At 45.7% G+C, this 22,466-nt stretch overlaps 1 protein-coding gene across 1 annotated transcript in view; it reads left to right on the top strand.

Moving 5' to 3' along the window:
* The first annotated feature begins 269 nt into the window (after positions 1-269).
* Positions 270-22,466, top strand: part of LOC135002948 (NELL2-interacting cell ontogeny regulator 1-like) — a 40,766-nt gene continuing 18,569 nt past the window's right edge. Inside the window, exon 1 of the mRNA XM_063951709.1 lies at positions 270-398. Coding sequence (XP_063807779.1) covers positions 272-398 — 127 coding nt within the window. The 5' untranslated portion in view covers positions 270-271. The remainder of the gene's footprint in view (positions 399-22,466) is intronic.

Here is a 22,466-nt window from a genome sequence, read left to right as displayed (position 1 = left end):
AAGGTAAACTTAGTGGCTCAGACATTATGGAATACACCAGAGTTTCCCACACTCTGCCATTACAGTCCAGGTTTTAAGAATATCCATGCTTGAGTTCGGACAGTGGAATCAAATTAACTGGGGGTACTAATTAAGTCACCTGTGCTCAATCATGGATATTCTTAAAACTTGTACTGCAATGGTGGAGTTTGTGAAACTGGATTGCACATTGCTGTTTTAGAAAAGATTATAATAACTTTTTCCTTTTGTTCTTGTATTGCAGAGTTTGATAATGTCCCCATTTGTGGTCAGACACATTCTCTGGTGTCTGCTGGTTGCAGGTACATCTGCGGCTGCCTCTAGGAATGAGAAGATGGCTGCAGTTAGTTCAGAACCAGGGCGCGTTCTCCCAGCTGAGAGTAAGTGGTGAATAAAAATCACTCATTGTTATTATTACTTATTATAATCATTTATTTATATGGTGCCAGAAGCAGGGACGGTGCTAGGCTTTTTGGCGCCCCCTGCAAACTATAAATTTGCTCCCTCTCATACTTTACAAAGGGACAGTGCACGTCAAAAAAGGGTGTGGCCTCTCAAGGAAGGGGCGTGACCACACAATAGTACCGCCATATAAAATTATGTCACACAGTAGCACAAACTTATTCACATTACACCGCAAGTAGTAGTGCTGCTTATACACATAATGCCCCCAGTATTAGTGCGCTTATTCATAATGCCCCCAGTAGTAGTGCCGCTTATTCATAGTGCCCCCAATAGTGCTGCCACCAGTAGTGGCGCCCTTTACACATAATGCCCCTAGTAGTGGCGCTGCTTACACGTAACTCCCCCTGGAGTGGTGCTGCTTACACATAACGCCCCCAGTAGTGGTGCCTTTTACACATAATGCCCCCAGTAGTATGCCGTTTACACATAACGCCCCTAGTAGTGACGCTGGTTACACACATAATGCCTCCAGTAGCAGTGCCACTTATACAAGTAATGCCCCCAGTAGTGGTGCCGCTTACTCATAACGACCCCAGTAGTTGCTCCACTTACACATAACGCCACATATATATAAATACACACACATACACTTTTTCATTCACTCTCCCTCTACACTTACCTATCACAGTCTGGCTGGCCGGATCTGGAGCAGCACGTCCTCCTCTGTAGCAGTCTGCTGGTCCCATGTAGCCCCACCCCCTCAGCCTATGTAGATCCACCCCCTTTTCAATGCCTAACACTAATGCTGTCACCGGGAGGGGGGGGTGACGATTAGCAGCACGGGGGGCAGGGCGGCGCCCCCGCAGGGCAGGGAGAGCACCTCTCCAGCCAGGCACCTACTGTACCTACTCTGCATCCATTTGCTGAGCGGGTAGCAACGGGCCTGGTCAGAAGGGTTCCGTAGTGCCATAAAAAGTACATAATCAAATGAGCACACAAGAGAACAGTGACTTATAATAAAGATATGGGTCTGGATGTGCCAATGGGAAAATGTGGTAAAAACACAGTTTTCAAGGTTTTACCGCATTTCTGTATCTACCAAGATTTGGACGCCAGGTTTCCGATGTGGAGGATATGCCAGCAAAAGCTGGCGTTACCCCATAGAGGCCTCTAGGCTTCTTTCTGTATCAGTGCTGTCAGAGGAATCCCTCGCAGCATCCCCGCGGCCATTGCGTCATTCTGCGCATGCAGGGACGGACTCCCGGGTCATAAACCTGGAAGTCCAGGGACCAGCGACCATCGCAAAGGGCAGCTGTTATTGGGATAGCTGCCCTTTTCGATACTAATCACATATGTTAGTACATATGCAAGTAGTATCGGCGCAGTAAGTGGCGGGATGTACCAGAAGAGGTTGGTACATCCCGCCCAAGAAAATGGTTAATAAACATTTCTACATCAGTGGTCATAGCACTCAATAAGCAGCCATTGTAGGGAGTATGGAGTAGATGATAGAGGCCCTCATTTTGGTTCATTCGCTAAATAGCAAAAATCACAGACAGCCGCTTACTGGCCGTCTGCGCATGTGCAAAGTCCACAGTGCGCGTGCGCGGATTTTTGCATTGTGATCGCAGCCCTGATTTGATTGACAGTGGGGGGCGTCAAGGGGTCGGTGGACTGGCTGCGTATGCAATCTGCGATGTGTCCTGCGTAGTGATGTGCACCGGAAATTTTTCGGGTTTTGGTTTTGGATTCGGTTCCGTGGCCGTGTTTTGGATTCAGACGCGTTTTGGCAAAACCTCCCTGAAAATTTTTTGTCGGATTCGGGTGTGTTTTGGATTCGGGTGTTTTTTTACAAAAAACCCTCAAAAACAGCTTAAATCATAGAATTTGGGGGTCATTTTGATCCCATAGTATTATTAACCTCAATAACCATAATTTCCACTCATTTTCAGTCTATTCTGAACACCTCACAATATTATTTTTAGTCCTAAAATTTGCACCGAGGTCGCTGAATGGCTAAGCTAAGCGACACAAGTGGCCGACACAAACAACTGGCCCATCTAGGAGTGGCACTGCAGTGTCAGGCAGGATGGCACTTCAAAAAAATAGTCCCCAAACAGCACATGATGCAAAGAAAAAAAGAGGCGCACCAAGGTCGCTGTGTGACTAAGCTAAGCGACACAAGTGGCCGACACAAACACCTGGCCCATCTAGGAGTGGCACTGCAGTGTCAGACAGGTTGGCACTTCAAAAAAATAGTCCCCAAACAGCACATGATGCAAAGAAAAAAAGAGGCGCACCAAGGTCGCTGTGTGACTAAGCTAAGCGACACAAGTGGCCGACACAAACACCTGGCCCATCTAGGAGTGGCACTGCAGTGTCAGGCAGGATTGCACTTCAAAAAAATAGTCCCCAAACAGCACATGATGCAAAGAAAAAAAGAGGCGCACCAAGGTCGCTGTGTGACTAAGCTAAGCGACAAAGTGGCCGACACAAACACCTGGCCCATCTAGGAGTGGCACTGCAGTGTCAGGCAGGATGGCACTTCAAAAAAATTGTCCCCAAACAGCACATGATGCAAAGAAAAAAAAAGGCGCGAAGGTCGCTGTGTGACTAAGCTAAGCGACACAAGTGGCCGACACAAACACCTGACCCATCTAGGAGTGGCACTGCAGTGTCAGGCAGGATTGCACTTCAAAAAAATAGTCCCCAAACAGCACATGATGCAAAGAAAAAAAGAGGCGCACCAAGGTCGCTGTGTGACTAAGCTAAGCGACACAAGTGGCCGACACAAACACCTGGCCCATCTAGGAGTGGCACTGCAGTGTCAGGCAGGATGGCACTTCAAAAAAATTGTCCCCAAACAGCACATGATGCAAAGAAAAAAAAAGGCGCGAAGGTCGCTGTGTGACTAAGCTAAGCGACACAAGTGGCCGACACAAACACCTGGCCCATCTAGGAGTGGCACTGCAGTGTCAGGCAGGATGGCACTTCAAAAAAATTGTCCCCAAACAGCACATGATGCAAAGAAAAATTAAAGAAAAAAGAGGTGCAAGATGGAATTGTCCTTGGGCGCTCCCACCCACCCTTATGTTGTATAAACAGGACATGCACACTTTAACGAACCCATCATTTCAGCGACAGGGTCTGCCACACGACTGTGACTGAAATGACTGGTTGGTTTGGGCCCCCACCAAAAAAGAAGCAATCAATCTCTCCTTGCACAAACTGGCTCTACAGAGGCAAGATGTCCACCTCATCATCATCCTCCGATTCCTCACCCCTTTCACTGTGTACATCCCCCTCCTCACAGATTATTAATTCGTCCCCACTGGAATCCACCATCTCAGGTCCCTGTGTACTTTCTGGAGGCAATTGCTGGTGAATGTCTCCACGAAGGAATTGATTATAATTCATTTTGATGAACATCATCTTCTCCACATTTTCTGGAAACAACCTCGTACGCCGATTGCTGACAAGGTGACCGACTGCACTAAACACTCTTTCGGAGTACACACTGGAGGGGGGGCAACTTAGGTAAAATAAAGCCAGTTTCTGCAAGGCCCTCCAAATTGCCTCTTTTTCCTGCCAGTATACGTACGGACTGTCTGACGTGCCTACTTGCATGCGGTCACTCATATAATCCTCCACCATTCTTTCAATGGTGACAGAATCATATGCAGTGACAGTAGACGACATGTCAGTAATCGTTGGCAGGTCCTTCAGTCCGGACCAGATGTCAGCACTCGCTCCAGACTGCCCTGCATCACCACCAGCGGGTGGGCTCGGAATTCTTAGCCATTTCCTCGCACCCCCAGTTGCGGGAGAATGTGAAGGAGGAGCTTGATAAAGCTGAATATTTATCTTATATAAAACCCTTTATGAGGTCTAAGAACACTGTACGCTATTTACGTATGGAGTACCGTAAGGGTACGCACGTTGCGTAGCAATCGCTTAGCCGTAGTCGAGACGCTCAAGCGTCACGTTCGCTCACGGCCAAGAGATCACGGGCAGGCACGCTATTGGCTGCTGACTAACGTAATGATTCGCTATAGCGTAGCGGACGCTCGGGACCACGAGGAGATCACCAGCGGCGCTGACGCTAACAATGTTAAACCTTTGTATCTAAACCATAAACAGTGTATTGTGCAGTAAAACCTTAGTGTAATGATAGAGTGTAAATGCAACACAGTATAACCTTATTAACTCAAAAGCTGTTTGAGCGTCACCGACGCTCTGAAAATACTAAACACTATAAGAAATACACAGATACCTGGGCTTAGGGTCCAACGCCTAATAAATATATATTATGAATGATATACTTGCAAAAGAATTAACACAATACAAGTCATACACTACAATATAACATAGACTACCTAACCAGATAACTACACAGGAAATACAATACAATACAATTACGTTTTAAGGGAAAAATAAGAGAGAAAGAGGAGAAGAGAGAGAGAGAGAGAAATGGCCCACAATAACAGTAAGAACAATATGGTTGCGGAGAAACACTTACGCACAAGGGGAAACGATCGCATGCGCCTCTGGACATCCAGCTCCCGATTTGCAGCAATGATAACCGTAAAAGAGTGAGAGCTGGATGTGATCGGCTTGTCTATTTATGCCCCACACACAATACAATTCAATGGTCCCTACAATCTCATTGTTCATTGGACACAGGAATTCCTCCTCGCATTATAACAAAAGGTCATAGGTTGATTCATACAGGTGGGCCGTGACTATTTCCAACAGCTCAGGTGGGAGGGAAACTGGGTTTCCCGCCGCATGGATAAGTAAGTGCAAATACAGTAAATGTTCATAAACTTCTTATGTCTATAACTATTCGCACGAGCGATTAATCCGCTTCAAACCAACACCGGAATATTGCTAATTAAATACTCTTCCGATGGGTACTAAACACCACTGTATTACTCCTGTCTGTCCCTTCGTATCAAACAAAGAGGGATTTCTCTGTTCATGAACATTCTACATTAACCAAACTTTCAGAATCTATCAAAGGGACCATGATCTACAAAATACATTATATAGTGAAAATATGTAACGATTGAGTCGCACGCTACGATCACATAAACTCTACCGTAAATACGCATACCGTGCGCCTGCGGGTGCCCGCGACTGTGAGTATGCGCACGTACGGGAGAGCGTACGCATGCGCAGCATGGACCTGTGTGAGGTGCAAATATGGTAGTGTGCATAGAGATATTTTTCTGACTTTGACAGTCCACCCTTTGGCAGTCAACAATAACTGCCACCTTCTAAAACATTTCAAAAAGAGAAAAATATATGTCAGGGGTTAATACATTTACATGGTTGGGTAGGGGAGGAGAGGAGAAGGTAGGAAAAAAGGGTATGACCTAGTGAGATAGCAGAAGCATGTGTGTATGAATCCGTGCTTGGGGGTCATGTATCATCGTGCCGTACGTGTTTTAAATCAAGCTTCGAGGTATTGCGAAGTATACATTTGAATTCCTTCTTATCCCGTGGTACGGGTCTGTGGATGGGCTGTCAAACTTTACCGAGCTCTTTTCGGCTTTGGTTGTAACAAAATGGGGGAGCACATTTTAGTTGATGATACATGAATGGGGGAGATATGTGATTGCTGATATCTGTGCCTGTATTCCCTATCGACTATGTGTGTCATTACCTGAGGGTTGTAGAAATGAAGAAAAGACATAATTACGGTAAATGCGGTGGTATTCTATGTCAGGTAAATGTACATTCGTCGATTGAGGTCTTGTTTGGTGTCTGTTGGTTGCAGTCTTCTTTGTGCTTTTGCCCATAAGGTGCGAGCAAAAGCTGTCAATGTCCATAGATTTACAAAAGTGTTGGGCTAGCGTAATTTTAAAATTTCTAGGGAAACTGGGGATCTATGGCAAAGTTCATCAAAAATCTGTGCATCAGGTTGTCAAAACTTCTTCTTTAATCCCTCTGTTGTCTGTATATCGGCTCATCAAATTCCTCGTCCAAGTGGGTCTTTTTACCTTGGAGGAAACGGAAAAACAGGTGAAAGAAACGGACCGTAGAAATCGCATTTTCATCACATCATTGTTTCTACATTTGGGTCATAAATCAGATCCATGGGAATTACAGTTTCCTCACTCCTTAAACTCATTACCCTAGTACGACGATTGCACTTCATTAAAGCCTGACCGCATCTAAATATCAAACCAATCGTTATGATAACACCTAAGATACATAGGAGAAACTTCCCAACATCCATTATGATTCCTTGAGCCCAGTCTCCTAAACCAGAGAACCAATTTCGCGGGTTCAACCATGACACCCAACCAGTCAGCTCATTACCTACAGCAGCAAGAGTGAGATTGTGTCTCCTGCGAAATTCCCACTTCAGTCGGAGAATATCGTCCATCTTTTGGTCTATGACCTCGACCGGGTCCTCGGTGCTATTCGTAATGTATGTGCAACATTTCACGCCGTATTGTGTTGCCAGTGTGACACAATATCCGCCTGTCACTGCTGTGAGGTAATTAAGAACCATTCTATGCTGTACCAGTTCTGTTTTATAAGCTTGAAGTTCTCTTCCAGTATACCTAAACGTGTAATCATACATTTCAGTGATATTATCTAACAAATTTGCAAGCGCAGATATGTATTTATAATAGAGATGAGCGGGTTCGGTTTCTCTGAATCCGAACCCGCCAGAACTTCATGTTTTTTTTCACGGGTCCGAGCGACTCGGATCTTCCCGCCTTGCTCGGTTAACCCGAGCGCGCCCGAACGTCATCATGACGCTGTCGGATTCTCGCGAGGCTCGGATTCTATCGCGAGACTCGGATTCTATATAAGGAGCCGCGCGTCGCCGCCATTTTCACACGTGCATTGAGATTGATAGGGAGAGGACGTGGCTGGCGTCCTCTCCATTTAGATTATAAGAGACTGAGAGAGATTTACTGGAGCTGACTAGGAGGAGTACTGTTACTGTAGAAGTGTAGAGACTGAGTGGAGAGAGTTTACTAGTGAGGACAGTGCAGTTTACTTTATAATCCGTTCTCTGCCTGAAAAAAGCGATACACAGCACACAGTGACTCAGTCACATACCATATCTGTGTGCACTGCTCAGGCTCAGGCCAGTGTGCTGCATCATCTATTATCTATATATAATATTATATATATCTGTCTGACTGCTCAGCTCACACAGCTTATAATTGTGGGGGAGACTGGGGAGCACTACTGCAGTGCCAGTTATAGGTTATAGCAGGAGCCAGGAGTACATAATATATTATATAGTGAGTGACCACCAGACACACAGTGCAGTTTATTTAATATATCCGTTCTCTGCCTGAAAAAAGCGATACACACAGTGACTCAGTCAGTCACATACCATATCTGTGTGCACTGCTAAGGCTCAGGCCAGTGTGCTGCATCATCTATATATATTATATATCTGTCTGACTGCTCAGCTCACACAGCTTATAATTGTGGGGGAGACTGGGGAGCACTACTGCAGTGCCAGTTATAGGTTATAGCAGGAGCCAGGAGTACATAATATTATATTAAAATTAAACAGTGCACACTTTTGCTGCAGGAGTGCCACTGCCAGTGTGACTAGTGACCAGTGACCTGACCACCAGTATATATAATATTAGTAGTATACTATCTCTTTATCAACCAGTCTATATTAGCAGCAGACACAGTACAGTGCGGTAGTTCACGGCTGTGGCTACCTCTGTGTCGGCACTCGGCAGCCCGTCCATAATTGTATATACCACCTAACCGTGGTTTTTTTTTCTTTCTTTATAGTCATACTAGTTACGAGTATACTATCTCTTTATCAACCAGTCTATATTAGCAGCAGATACAGTACAGTGCGGTAGTTCACGGCTGTGGCTACCTCTGTGTCGGCACTCGGCAGCCCGTCCATAATTGTATATACCACCTAACCGTGGTTTTTTTTTCTTTCTTTATACATACATACTAGTTACGAGTATACTATCTCTTTATCAACCAGTCTATATTAGCAGCAGACACAGTACAGTGCGGTAGTTCACGGCTGTGGCTACCTCTGTGTCGGCACTCGGCAGCCCGTCCATAATTGTATATACCACCTAACCGTGGTTTTTTTTTCTTTCTTTATACATACATACTAGTTACGAGTATACTATCTCTTTATCAACCAGTCTATATATTAGCAGCAGACACAGTACAGTGCGGTAGTTCACGGCTGTGGCTACCTCTGTGTCGGCACTCGGCAGCCCGTCCATAATTGTATATACCACCTAACCGTGGTTTGTTTTTTTCTTTATACATACATACTAGTTACGAGTATACTATCTCTTTATCAACCAGTCTATATTAGCAGCAGACACAGTACAGTGCGGTAGTTCACGGCTGTGGCTACCTCTGTGTCGGCACTCGGCAGCCCGTCCATAATTGTATATACCACCTAACCGTGGTTTTTTTTTCTTTCTTTATACATACATACTAGTTACGAGTATACTATCTCTTTATCAACCAGTCTATATATTAGCAGCAGACACAGTACAGTGCGGTAGTTCACGGCTGTGGCTACCTCTGTGTCGGCACTCGGCAGCCCGTCCATAATTGTATATACCACCTAACCGTGGTTTTTTTTTTCTTTCTTTATACATACATACTAGTTACGAGTATACTATCTCTTTATCAACCAGTCTATATTAGCAGCAGACACAGTACAGTGCGGTAGTTCACGGCTGTGGCTACCTCTGTGTCGGCACTCGGCAGCCCGTCCATAATTGTATATACCACCTAACCGTGGTTTTTTTTTCTTTCTTTATACATACATACTAGTTACGAGTATACTATCTCTTTATCAACCAGTCTATATATTAGCAGCAGACACAGTACAGTGCGGTAGTTCACGGCTGTGGCTACCTCTGTGTCGGCACTCGGCAGCCCGTCCATAATTGTATATACCACCTAACCGTGGTTTTTTTTTCTTTCTTTATACATGCATACTAGTTACGAGTATACTATCTCTTTATCAACCAGTCTATATATTAGCAGCAGACACAGTACAGTGCGGTAGTTCACGGCTGTGGCTACCTCTGTGTCGGCACTCGGCAGCCCGTCCATAATTGTATATACCACCTAACCGTGGTTTTTTTTTCTTTCTTTATACATACATACTAGTTACGAGTATACTATCTCTTTATCAACCAGTCTATATATTAGCAGCAGACACAGTACAGTGCGGTAGTTCACGGCTGTGGCTACCTCTGTGTCGGCACTCGGCAGCCCGTCCATAATTGTATACTAGTATCCAATCCATCCATCTCCATTGTTTACCTGAGGTGCCTTTTAGTTGTGCCTATTAAAATATGGAGAACAAAAATGTTGAGGTTCCAAAATTAGGGAAAGATCAAGATCCACTTCCACCTCGTGCTGAAGCTGCTGCCACTAGTCATGGCCGAGACGATGAAATGCCAGCAACGTCGTCTGCCAAGGCCGATGCCCAATGTCATAGTACAGAGCATGTCAAATCCAAAACACCAAATATCAGTAAAAAAAGGACTCCAAAACCTAAAATAAAATTGTCGGAGGAGAAGCGTAAACTTGCCAATATGCCATTTACCACACGGAGTGGCAAGTAACGGCTGAGGCCCTGGCCTATGTTCATGGCTAGTAGTTCAGCTTCACATGAGGATGGAAGCACTCAGCCTCTCGCTAGAAAAATGAAAAGACTCAAGCTGGCAAAAGCAGCACAGCAAAGAACTGTGCATTCTTCGAAATCCCAAATCCACAAGGAGAGTCCAATTGTGTCGGTTGCGATGCCTGACCTTCCCAACACTGGACGTGAAGAGCATGCGCCTTCCACCATTTGCACGCCCCCTGCAAGTGCTGGAAGGAGCACCCGCAGTCCAGTTCCTGATAGTCAGATTGAAGATGTCAGTGTTGAAGTACACCAGGATGAGGAGGATATGGGTGTTGCTGGCGCTGGGGAGGAAATTGACCAGGAGGATTCTGATGGTGAGGTGGTTTGTTTAAGTCAGGCACCCGGGGAGACACCTGTTGTCCGTGGGAGGAATATGGCCGTTGACATGCCAGGTGAAAATACCAAAAAAATCAGCTCTTCGGTGTGGAGGTATTTCACCAGAAATGCGGACAACCGGTGTCAAGCCGTGTGTTCCCTTTGTCAAGCTGTAATAAGTAGGGGTAAGGACGTTAACCACCTCGGAACATCCTCCCTTATACGTCACCTGCAGCGCATTCATAATAAGTCAGTGACAAGTTCAAAAACTTTGGGTGACAGCGGAAGCAGTCCACTGACCAGTAAATCCCTTCCTCTTGTAACCAAGCTCACGCAAACCACCCCACCAACTCCCTCAGTGTCAATTTCCTCCTTCCCCAGGAATGCCAATAGTCCTGCAGGCCATGTCACTGGCAATTCTGACGAGTCCTCTCCTGCCTGGGATTCCTCCGATGCATCCTTGCGTGTAACGCCTACTGCTGCTGGCGCTGCTGTTGTTGCCGCTGGGAGTCGATGGTCATCCCAGAGGGGAAGTCGTAAGCCCACTTGTACTACTTCCAGTAAGCAATTGACTGTTCAACAGTCCTTTGCGAGGAAGATGAAATATCACAGCAGTCATCCTACTGCAAAGCGGATAACTGAGGCCTTGGCATCCTGGGTGGTGAGAAACGTGGCTCCGGTATCCATCATTACTGCAGAGCCAACTAGAGACTTGTTGGAGGTACTGTGTCCCCGGTACCAAATACCATCTAGGTTCCATTTCTCTAGGCAGGCGATACCGAAAATGTACACAGACCTCAGAAAAAGAGTCACCAGTGTCCTAAAAAATGCAGCTGTACCCAATGTCCACTTAACCACGGACATGTGGACAAGTGGAGCAGGGCAGGGTCAGGACTATATGACTGTGACAGCCCACTGGGTAGATGTATGGACTCCCGCCGCAAGAACAGCAGCGGCGGCACCAGTAGCAGCATCTCGCAAACGCCAACTCTTTCCTAGGCAGGCTACGCTTTGTATCACCGCTTTCCAGAATATGCACACAGCTGAAAACCTCTTACGGCAACTGAGGAAGATCATCGCGGAATGGCTTACCCCAATTGGACTCTCCTGTGGATTTGTGGCATCGGACAACGCCAGCAATATTGTGTGTGCATTAAATATGGGCAAATTCCAGCACGTCCCATGTTTTGCACATACCTTGAATTTGGTGGTGCAGAATTTTTTAAAAAACGACAGGGGCGTGCAAGAGATGCTGTCGGTGGCCAGAAAAATTGCGGGACACTTTCGGCGTACAGGCACCACGTACAGAAGACTGGAGCACCACCAAAAACTACTGAACCTGCCCTGCCATCATCTGAAGCAAGAAGTGGTAACGAGGTGGAATTCAACCCTCTATATGCTTCAGAGGTTGGAGGAGCAGCAAAAGGCCATTCAAGCCTATACAATTGAGCACGATATAGGAGGTGGAATGCACCTGTCTCAAGTGCAGTGGAGAATGATTTCAACGTTGTGCAAGGTTCTGATGCCCTTTGAACTTGCCACACGTGAAGTCAGTTCAGACACTGCCAGCCTGAGTCAGGTCATTCCCCTCATCAGGCTTTTGCAGAAGAAGCTGGAGGCATTGAAGAAGGAGCTAAAAGGGAGCGATTCCGCTAGGCATGTGGGACTTGTGGATGCAGCCCTTAATTCGCTTAACAAGGATTCACGGGTGGTCAATCTGTTGAAATCAGAGCACTACATTTTGGCCACCGTGCTCGATCCTAGATTTAAAGCCTACCTTGGATCTCTCTTTCCGGCAGACACAAGTCTGCTGGGGTGCAAAGACCTGCTGGTGACAAAATTGTCAAGTCAAGCGGAACGCGACCTGTCAACATCTCCTCCTTCACATTCTCCCGCAACTGGGGGTGCGAGGAAAAGGCTCAGAATTCCGAGCCCACCCGCTGGCGGTGATGCAGGGCAGTCTGGAGCGACTGCTGATGCTGACATCTGGTCCGGACTGAAGGACCTGACAACGATTACGGACATGTCGTCTACTGTCACTGCATATGATTCTCTCAACATTGATAGAATGGTGGAGGATTATATGAGTGACCGCATCCAAGTAGGCACGTCACACAGTCCGTACTTATACTGGCAGGAAAAAGAGGCAATTTGGAGGCCCTTGCACAAACTGGCTTTATTCTACCTAAGTTGCCCTCCCACAAGTGTGTACTCCGAAAGAGTGTTTAGTGCCGCCGCTCACCTTGTCAGCAATCGGCGTACGAGGTTACATCCAGAAAATGTGGAGAAGATGATGTTCATTAAAATGAATTATAATCAATTCCTCCGCGGAGACATTGACCAGCAGCAATTGCCTCCACAAAGTACACAGGGAGCTGAGATGGTGGATTCCAGTGGGGACGAATTGATAATCTGTGAGGAGGGGGATGTACACGGTGATATATCGGAGGGTGAAGATGAGGTGGACATCTTGCCTCTGTAGAGCCAGTTTGTGCAAGGAGAGATTAATTGCTTCTTTTTTGGGGGGGTCCAAACCAACCCGTCATATCAGTCACAGTCGTGTGGCAGACCCTGTCACTGAAATGATGGGTTGGTTAAAGTGTGCATGTCCTGTTTTGTTTATACAACATAAGGGTGGGTGGGAGGGCCCAAGGACAATTCCATCTTGCACCTCTTTTTTCTTTTCTTTTTCTTTGCATCATGTGCTGATTGGGGAGGGTTTTTTGGAAGGGACATCCTGCGTGACACTGCAGTGCCACTCCTAGATGGGCCCGGTGTTTGTGTCGGCCACTAGGGTCGCTAATCTTACTCACACAGTCAGCTACCTCATTGCGCCTCTTTTTTTCTTTGCGTCATGTGCTGTTTGGGGAGGGTTTTTTGGAAGGGACATCCTGCGTGACACTGCAGTGCCACTCCTAGATGGGCCCGGTGTTTGTGTCGGCCACTAGGGTCGCTAATCTTACTCACACAGCTACCTCATTGCGCCTCTTTTTTTCTTTGCGTCATGTGCTGTTTGGGGAGGGTTTTTTGGAAGGGCCATCCTGCGTGACACTGCAGTGCCACTCCTAGATGGGCCCGGTGTTTGTGTCGGCCACTAGGGTCGCTAATCTTACTCACACAGCTACCTCATTGCGCCTCTTTTTTTCTTTGCGTCATGTGCTGTTTGGGGAGGGTTTTTTGGAAGGGACATCCTGCGTGACACTGCAGTGCCACTCCTAGATGGGCCCGGTGTTTGTGTCGGCCACTAGGGTCGCTTATCTTACTCACACAGCGACCTCGGTGCAAATTTTAGGACTAAAAATAATATTGTGAGGTGTGAGGTATTCAGAATAGACTGAAAATGAGTGTAAATTATGGTTTTTGAGGTTAATAATACTTTGGGATCAAAATGACCCCCAAATTCTATGATTTAAGCTGTTTTTTAGTGTTTTTTGAAAAAAACACCCGAATCCAAAACACACCCGAATCCGACAAAAAAAATTCGGTGAGGTTTTGCCAAAACGCGTTCGAACCCAAAACACGGCCGCGGAACCGAACCCAAAACCAAAACACAAAACCCGAAAAATTTCAGGCGCTCATCTCTAATTTATAATTCAGCACTCCTCTGGTGGTGCGAGTGATGTCTAACGCGATTAGAAACTGAATCCCGGTGGATTCATGGATCATGTCAGAGGCCGGATGCTCTGTTCTTTCTATCAGGTGCCGTTTAACTACGTGCTCGTAATGGGTGTGAGTATAAGGAGTTTGGGCAACACGGTGTATGTCTTTCATTTTATCATGTGATACAGTCATTACTTCAGGCAGTACTTTTCCAATATAACACAATCCTTCAGAGTTTGGGGCAAGCCACTTGTACGCCTTCCTCACGCATATGAAATATGCATCATCGGGGAGAACATATGGGACGGAGTAGGACATAACCATATTACACACCTTCCATGTGAAATCTCCTAACCCTAATTCTTCCATCTGCTTAGTACACGTATCAGGTTGTACGATATGTGCACAGTATCCTGGTGATACCTCTCCAACTCTCGTAATCCTATTTCCTAAGGTATACCTATACCGGAAAGATTTTCCTCTACTGGCTATGTGGCGTATAAGCTCTGTATCTGTAGGCATTCTATCTGCTCTATGCGAAAAGGTCATGGTTTGATTACTCCATGACACTTCCCAATTTCCCGGCTTTCGGGGATTGGAGATGTTAAAACATAATAGGGACCTATCCACATGGTATTGGTGGAGCTTCAAACTAGGAGGGCTGGAGATATTAAACCTCCTGTCCACCGGTCTCCCACCACTTAACTCAAGTACCTCCCCTAACGTTAAAGGAAATGGTACTAGCCCTGATTTGCTATGACCTTGAGGTACTTGAGAGCATACCCAACAATCTGTTTTATTTAACACACTACCCACTAAGGAGTGATAGTCACTCAATGGATGCCGGTCCATATGGATATTAAAACTGGATTGGCATTTCTTTATGCACCCATCCTCAATGACATTGTTACAGAGCCGACAGATACAGTTTTCTTCAGCTAACAATCCTTCACAATTCCTTCTATGGTCAATGCTATCGGATCGTTTTCTGATACTCGCCTTTACTTGTTGGTTAAGTTGTTCTTGGAAAACTACGCCTCCATCTTTATCATCAGAACCCATTCCAGAACCTCTCTTGACCTCCATGGTACTCTCGCCGGAACAGACTGCTCTGGTCAACATCATGGTCAACAGGAAAATCCGGATCACAGTCTCTTGGGGCAAGTCCATCTTGTAGGAGGAAACGGAGAAGAATGAGAAGGGGGGAAAAATAATTTGAGGGAGAGGGGTTGGGAAGTTGGAGAAAAACAATAAAAGGGAACAGGGGATCGACAACTGCTTTTGGTCTTGTGATTTTCAATGCTCAGGTGCCGCCTCAATCCTCCTGGAACAGACACTCCAGTGATACAACCTCTATCGTCTGTTCCTTATCACAAGACCTCTCTGGATCAGCAACCTTCTTACAGTGGGACGAATGAACCCAAGTCTCTCTCTCAGCAACCTTCAATGCTGTAGTGCTAGTCAATAAGACCTGGTATGGTCCTTCCCATCTGTCAATAAGGCAACCTGAGCGTAGAAAATTCCGTATCATTACATAATCCCCAGGTTCAATGTCATGACAATTACTATCTGGTAAATCAGGAATCACTAACTTCAGATTATCATTTTGATTCCTTAACTGTTTACTCATGTTAATCAAGTATTTTACAGTCACTTCATTGTTACACTTCAAATCATCCTGAGGGTTAATCATAACATGCGGTTGTCGACCAAACAAGATTTCAAAGGGAGACAGATTAAGAGGGGACCTGGGAGTGGTTCTGAGGCTGTACAGTACAATGGGTAAAGCTTCTGGCCATGTCAATCCTGTCTCTGCCATCACTTTACTCAGTTTATTTTTAATAGTGCTGTTCACTCTTTCCACTTTCGCACTCGCCTGTGGACGGTATGGAGTGTGCAGCTTGCTATCAATTCCCATCAATTTACACATTCCTTGAAAGACATCACCTGTAAAATGGGTACCCCTATCACTTTCGATAATTCTAGGGATACCATATCTACATACAAATTCCTGCACAATTTTCTTAGCAGTAAACATAGCGGTATTTGTGGCCGCCGGAAATGCTTCGACCCAATTTGAGAAAACATCTATACAAACAAGTACATATTTCAAATTTCGACAAGGGGGTAATTGAATAAAGTCAATCTGTATTACCTGGAAAGGGCCGCCGGCAGGTGGGATATGAGATGGTTCTGTAGGTATTGCCTTTCCGATGTTCTTTCTCAAACAGGTAAGGCATGACATTGCTCTTTTACTCGCATGAGATGAAAATCCTGGGGCACACCAATATGCTCTTACCAACTTGCACATCCCTTCCTTGCCCAGATGAGTCAGCCCGTGAGCTGCCTCAGCTAAACATGGAAGGTATGCTCTGGGGGCCACTGGTTTACCGTGTCCATCCGTCCAGAGTCCTGAGGACTCCTGGCCATATCCTTTTGCCTTCCAGACTGCCTTTTCCTGTGTGGAACACAAATTTTGCATCTCACACAACTTCTGTGTGTTGATGGTATTAAATACCATCAGTTGTGTGGTGTCTGTCTGTCTGGGGGTAGCAGCTGCTAACTTAGCAGCTTCGTCTGCTCGGCTGTTACCAAGTGATACTGGGTCTTGGCTATATGTGTGTGCTTTACATTTGATAACAGCCACTCTGTCGGGTTCCTGTATCGCTGTTAGAAGCCTTTTTATGTGAGCTGCATGCGCTACCGGTGTACCAGCTGCCGTCATGAAATTTCTGAGGCGCCATAGGGCTCCGAAATCATGGACTACCCCGAATGCGTATCTAGAGTCGGTGTAGATATTGGCTGATTTGCCCTTAGCCAATTCGCATTCTCTGGTTAGGGCGACCAGTTCAGCAACCTGGGCTGAGTGAGGTGGGCCTAGCGGTTCCGCTTCTATGGTGCCTTGGTCATCTACGACTGCGTATCCAGTACACAAGTCTCCCGAGTCTGACTGTCTATGACAACTACCGTCCGTGTAGAACGTAAGTTCTACATCTTCCAGTGGGTTGTCACTGATGTCAGGCCTTGCGGTAAAATTTTGGGTCAAATATTCCATACAATCATGTGTGTCTTCCTTTGTATTAAATCCTCCTTCCCCACCACTCTCATCCTCCACCCTTTGTGCCTGTCCAGGCACACCTGGGAGATATGTTGCAGGATTTAATGCACTGCATCTCCTTATGGTGATGTTTACGGGGGCCATTAGTGCCAATTCCCATCTTGTAAACCGCGCTGATGAGACGTGCCTGGTTTGGGCAGAATTCAGCAAGGCTGACACTGCATGTGGTGTATGAATTGTGAGGTTGTGACCTAGCACGACATCTTCGCTTTTCGTTACTAGCAATGCTATCGCAGCAACGCTTCGCAAGCATGTGGGGAGGGATCGCGCTACCGTGTCTAGCTGAGCGCTGTAATAGGCTACTGGCCTGCTGGCATCACCGTGCTTTTGGGTTAGTACGCCTGCCGCGCAACCAGCACTTTCTGTTCCGTATAGTTCAAAGGGTTTCCCATAGTCTGGCATACCTAATGCTGGTGCCTGCGTTAGGCACTGTTTAAGTCTCTCAAATGCTGTCTCAGACTCGTCTGTATGCGAAATCCGATCAGGTTTGTTTGAGGAGACCATCTCCTGCAAGGGTAACGCTAGAATGGAAAACCCTGGGATCCAGTTACGGCAATACCCACACATTCCTAAAAACGTTCTGATCTGTTGCTGGGTTTGTGGCAGAGTCATGTCTCTAATTGCTTGAATTCTATCAGCGGTCAGGTGTCTCAGTCCTTGTGTTAGACAGTGTCCCAAATATTTTACCTTAGTTTGGCATAATTGCAACTTGTCTTTGGAAACCTTGTGTCCTGTGTCTGAAAGATGAAACAGGAGCTGTTTCGTATCCTTCAGGGATGCTTCCAATGAATCAGAACACAGTAGTAGATCATCCACGTACTGTATTAATACTGATCCACTCACTGGTTGGAAAGACTGTAAACAATCATGCAAAGCCTGGGAAAATATACTTGGACTATCTATGAATCCTTGTGGTAATCGAGTCCATGTGTATTGGACTCCTCTGTATGTAAATGCAAACAAATATTGGCTGTCAGGGTGCAGAGGTACCGAAAAGAAAGCGGAGCAGAGGTCAATAACAGTGAAAAATTTCGCAGTGGGAGGGATTTGCATTAGGATGACAGCTGGATTTGGCACTACGGGGAACTGACTCTCAACTATTTTGTTAATGCCCCTTAGATCCTGCACTAGCCGGTAACCCCTCCCCCCACTCTTTTTCACAGGGAAGATGGGACTATTGGCAGTGCTGGACGTTCTTACCAGAATGCCCTGTTGTAGCAAGCGCTCTATTACGGGATAAACTCCTAACTCCACCTCTGGCTTCAGAGGGTACTGTGGGATTTTTGGAGCTATCCTACCATCTTTTACTTGTACAACTACCGGAGCTACATTTGCCATTAATCCAGTGTCCTGTCCATCTTTAGTCCAAAGTGACTCTGGTATCTGAGATGTCATTTCTTCTACTTGGGAGGGAGTCCTATTTGTCATAATGGTATGTGACATTAATTTTGATGGGGAGTCTAACATGTCTCGTACTTCCTGAGCGTGATTCTCAGGTATGTCCAAGAATACACCTTCAGGAGTATAATAAATGACGCACCCCATTTTACACAGTAAGTCTCTACCCAGGAGATTAGTCGGTGCCGATGCAGCCAGCAAAAAGGAATGCTTGGTATGTAAAGGCCCTACTGTAATCTCGGCTGGTTTGCTAACAGGGTAGTGCTGGACTACTCCCGTTACCCCTATGGCTGGAATTGTCTTACCAGTGGTTCTCATGCCCACTGTCAAATTTATCACTGATTTGGCCGCCCCTGTATCTACAAGAAAGTTTAATGATTTACCAGCTACATTGATTGCAATTTCGGGTTCACTTCCAAGGCTTGCAATCAATTTTACTGGTTGCAGATTACAGGTATGGCCACACCCCTATTGGGTATGGTGACCTCCCTGAATCCCGCTGGCAGCAACTACTTGTGATGGAGTTAATTGGGAGCTACCAGAGGCTTGCCAGTCTCTGTTCGGGGGATATCTTTTTGTTTCCCCTGCATGTGGCTCATAACTCCGTTTCTGCGGACCCTGATCCCAATGTCGTGTGTCGTGTCGTTGTCTAGGGGGTTGATAAGATTTTTGTATATTTCTCGATCTACAGTCTCGTGCAAAGTGTCCCTGTTTGTGACAGGAATAACATGTTACCACATTTGACTTACCCACAGGGTTTGGTGATATTAACACAGGCTGTTTTGTGGTCAAGGCCTGTATACTTACTGCCATTAACTTATCACCTTGTTGTTCCCTGTGTCTGGTGATATTCCGGTCGTGATCAATAGCAGCCTCTCTCAAAGTAGCCACAGACAGGCCTCGCCAACATGGTTGTGTGGTCTGTACCCTAGTCTTTAATGACTCTTTTAAACCATCCATCAGTACCGATACTGCTACTTCTCGATGGTTTATGTTTGTTTTAATGTCCTCTATGCCTGTGTATTTTGCCATCTCTAATAATGCTCTGTGAAAATACTCTGTAGCTGTTTCTGACTCCTTTTGTTTAATGGAGAATATCTTGTTCCATTTAACTACCGCTGGGAAATACTCTTTTAACTGTAAGCTTATTCTTTTTACATTGTCTTTGTTGTACACGTCTGTAAGAGGTACATCCTGATCTAATCCACAGTCAGCTAAAAATTGAGTTGCGTCAACATTGGAGGGTAAACATGCTCTCAGCAATATCTGCCAGTCTTTGTTGTTGGGCTCTAACGTGTTACCTAGGTCTCTGATGTATTTTTGGCTGGCAACTAAGTCTTTTCTAGGGTCAGGGAATTCAGACACTATGGTCCTTAATTCCATTCGGGAAAATGGGCTATACATGGCAATGTTCCTAACAGGAGTGACTCCTGAAGTGTCTGTTTTCCCATTTGGAACTACTATTACCTTAACAGGATTAACTCTAACAACCTCATTCTGTGTAGATTCTACAGGCTGTGGTGAAATAGTTTCAGCATAGTGTATGGTGCCGTACTTACCCGTTGATACGACCTCACCTATCCCTCCGCTAGGGGCCTTTGTTACTAATCTCGGGGGTGGAGCTGTGCCTACTGTGGTCTCTGCTATGGTGGCTGCTAGAGAGAGCGCTGAAATTGTTGCCGATTCGTCCTCTTGATCACACTCCTGAGGAAAGTTCAAAACAGGGTACAACTTGCACGGGTTAATACTTGCATTGGTTAATTGGTTAACATTATCTTTAACATTTACACAGTTGCTAAGTGTTTGTTTGTTACACCTTAGTGCGTCATTCTCCGCAACCAATTTCTCTCCCGATATGTATGGTGGCGGTGGGGCCGTGGCTATCAGTTTCCTGATCGAGCCAGATCCCGCCGCCTGAGCCAATCCTCTCTGTATGTCACCCTCCTGTTGCCACAACTGCAAATAATCATAATGCTTGATTCGTCTCTTTGCTGATTTAATGAGACATATCCTTCTCCTTAAATTCGTTAACACTTCTGAGCTGAAGCTGCCTACTCTTGGGAATTTCTCCCCGTCATGTACTGTCATTCTCTCCCATTCATCACATAAAGCTTCTGTGTGACTTCCGTACTTTTCACACATTACGTACCTTGCCGACCCGACTGGTCGGTTTATGGAATCAACCCGAACCGAGGTTGATCGCCCCCTTCCTGAACAACTGGCCCCCATAATTTGCAGGTGTTACGGACCCTTACAAAAAACCAAGATATTCACGGTAGGTTGACGGTAAGGTTTACCGAGCACCTTACTCACTCTGCCCACGCCGACCAATACGACCTGATCACACCGATATGGTGCTGGCGTACTCGACCCAGGGCACCTATTTAACCTTTGTTTACTGGAACATGCGAGGGATATCCGCAGAACACTTACTCTTTCCAGTAAAGGTGAGGTTGTTGGATAATTCCTGAGTGACCAGCGAACTTCCCTTTGTAAAAATAAAAAATTACACAAATCACGTCAGAATGTACAAATAGCGTTTATGACCTTCGTACACAAATAGTACCGGTCAGGTTTACTAATGCACACAATTACGTGCGGTACAATCGTTCAGCACATAAGCAACTAATCTTATGTACGGAGCGACCAGCGGAATCGAAAATTGCGGCTGCGAATTCCTTCAGCAAGAGCTTGTATGGCCTATATGGGTGTTGCACCAACCCTTTTTTGGTGTTGTGCCTGTGGACTGTATAGCGGACTTCCTTGTCTGCTGTACCTGAACCTGCTGGTCTGCTATGACCTCCTGGTCTGTTACAGTATGACCTCCTGGTCTGCTATACTCTAATGCTCAATTTTTTTATGTTTAACCAAGGATGCCTCCCTAGCCACCGTGCATGTCACTTACACGTATGTACCTCACGAGAACTCGATGATTTCTTTTGGTTCAACCTCAAAATTGTATAAATGTATGTAAAAACACTCACTCACCACATGTACATTTTTGTTTCTATTTCTATTTCTGCGCAGAAATTTCTCTTTAGACCAGATGTGTTACAAATTAGGAGAAGGATCTGTTAATTTAAATTTCGAATTTAAAATAGATTTGCGCTACTTATCGCCTGTTGCGTTATTTAAAAATCAACACTATCGTGTGACTTGAGTTACGTGGGCGTACCCAGACGCTCCGTTGCGTAATTTACGCTGCGTGCGTCGGCCTTTGCGTACGCGAGTCTCTCCCTTTGTTAGAGACACGTGTACACCAGTCCTTGTCTACCGTAACACAACTAACACGTTTTATCAATGTAGATGATCCTCGATCATCTACCGCACACCACACCAATCTCTCCTTTTACCTTTAGGTAGAGCTGTGTGTATTTCTATACCTTAACTGTATTACCTTTACTCTTTAACTATGAAATAGCGGTAAATCTCTCTTAGTACGTTTATCAATTATACAATGGCAAACAGGAGAGTGATATATGAAAATACACGAATGAAAAGAAATGCAGATATGCGTGCGTGTGTACGCAAGACAGAAATAAACAGTTTAAAAAAAAAACACTATCGTTTTGTTCTTACCTTCGGTCCCGGATTCCTTCAGCACCCTTTACTAAGCGAAGCAGACGCTTATCCAAACAGCACTACGAGGAATATGACCTCCCGCCCTTTGCTGCTGGATAATGTCTGCTGAAATTACCTAGTGCAGATATGTGAAGGACGGGCGAGCCGCCAATTGATAAAGCTGAATATTTATCTTATATAAAACCCTTTATGAGGTCTAAGAACACTGAACGCTATTTACGTATGGAGTACCGTAAGGGTACGCACGTTGCGTAGCAATCGCTTAGCCGTAGTCGAGACGCTCAAGCGTCACGTTCGCTCACGGCCAAGAGATCACGGGCAGGCACGCTATTGGCTGCTGACTAACGTAATGAT

The sequence above is a fragment of the Pseudophryne corroboree genome, chromosome 1, assembly GCF_028390025.1.
Source record: "Pseudophryne corroboree isolate aPseCor3 chromosome 1, aPseCor3.hap2, whole genome shotgun sequence".
Classification (NCBI taxonomy): Eukaryota; Metazoa; Chordata; class Amphibia; order Anura; family Myobatrachidae; genus Pseudophryne; species Pseudophryne corroboree.
Note: the sequence above shows the minus strand (reverse complement) of the source record. Positions and strands in the feature narration are given on the sequence as shown.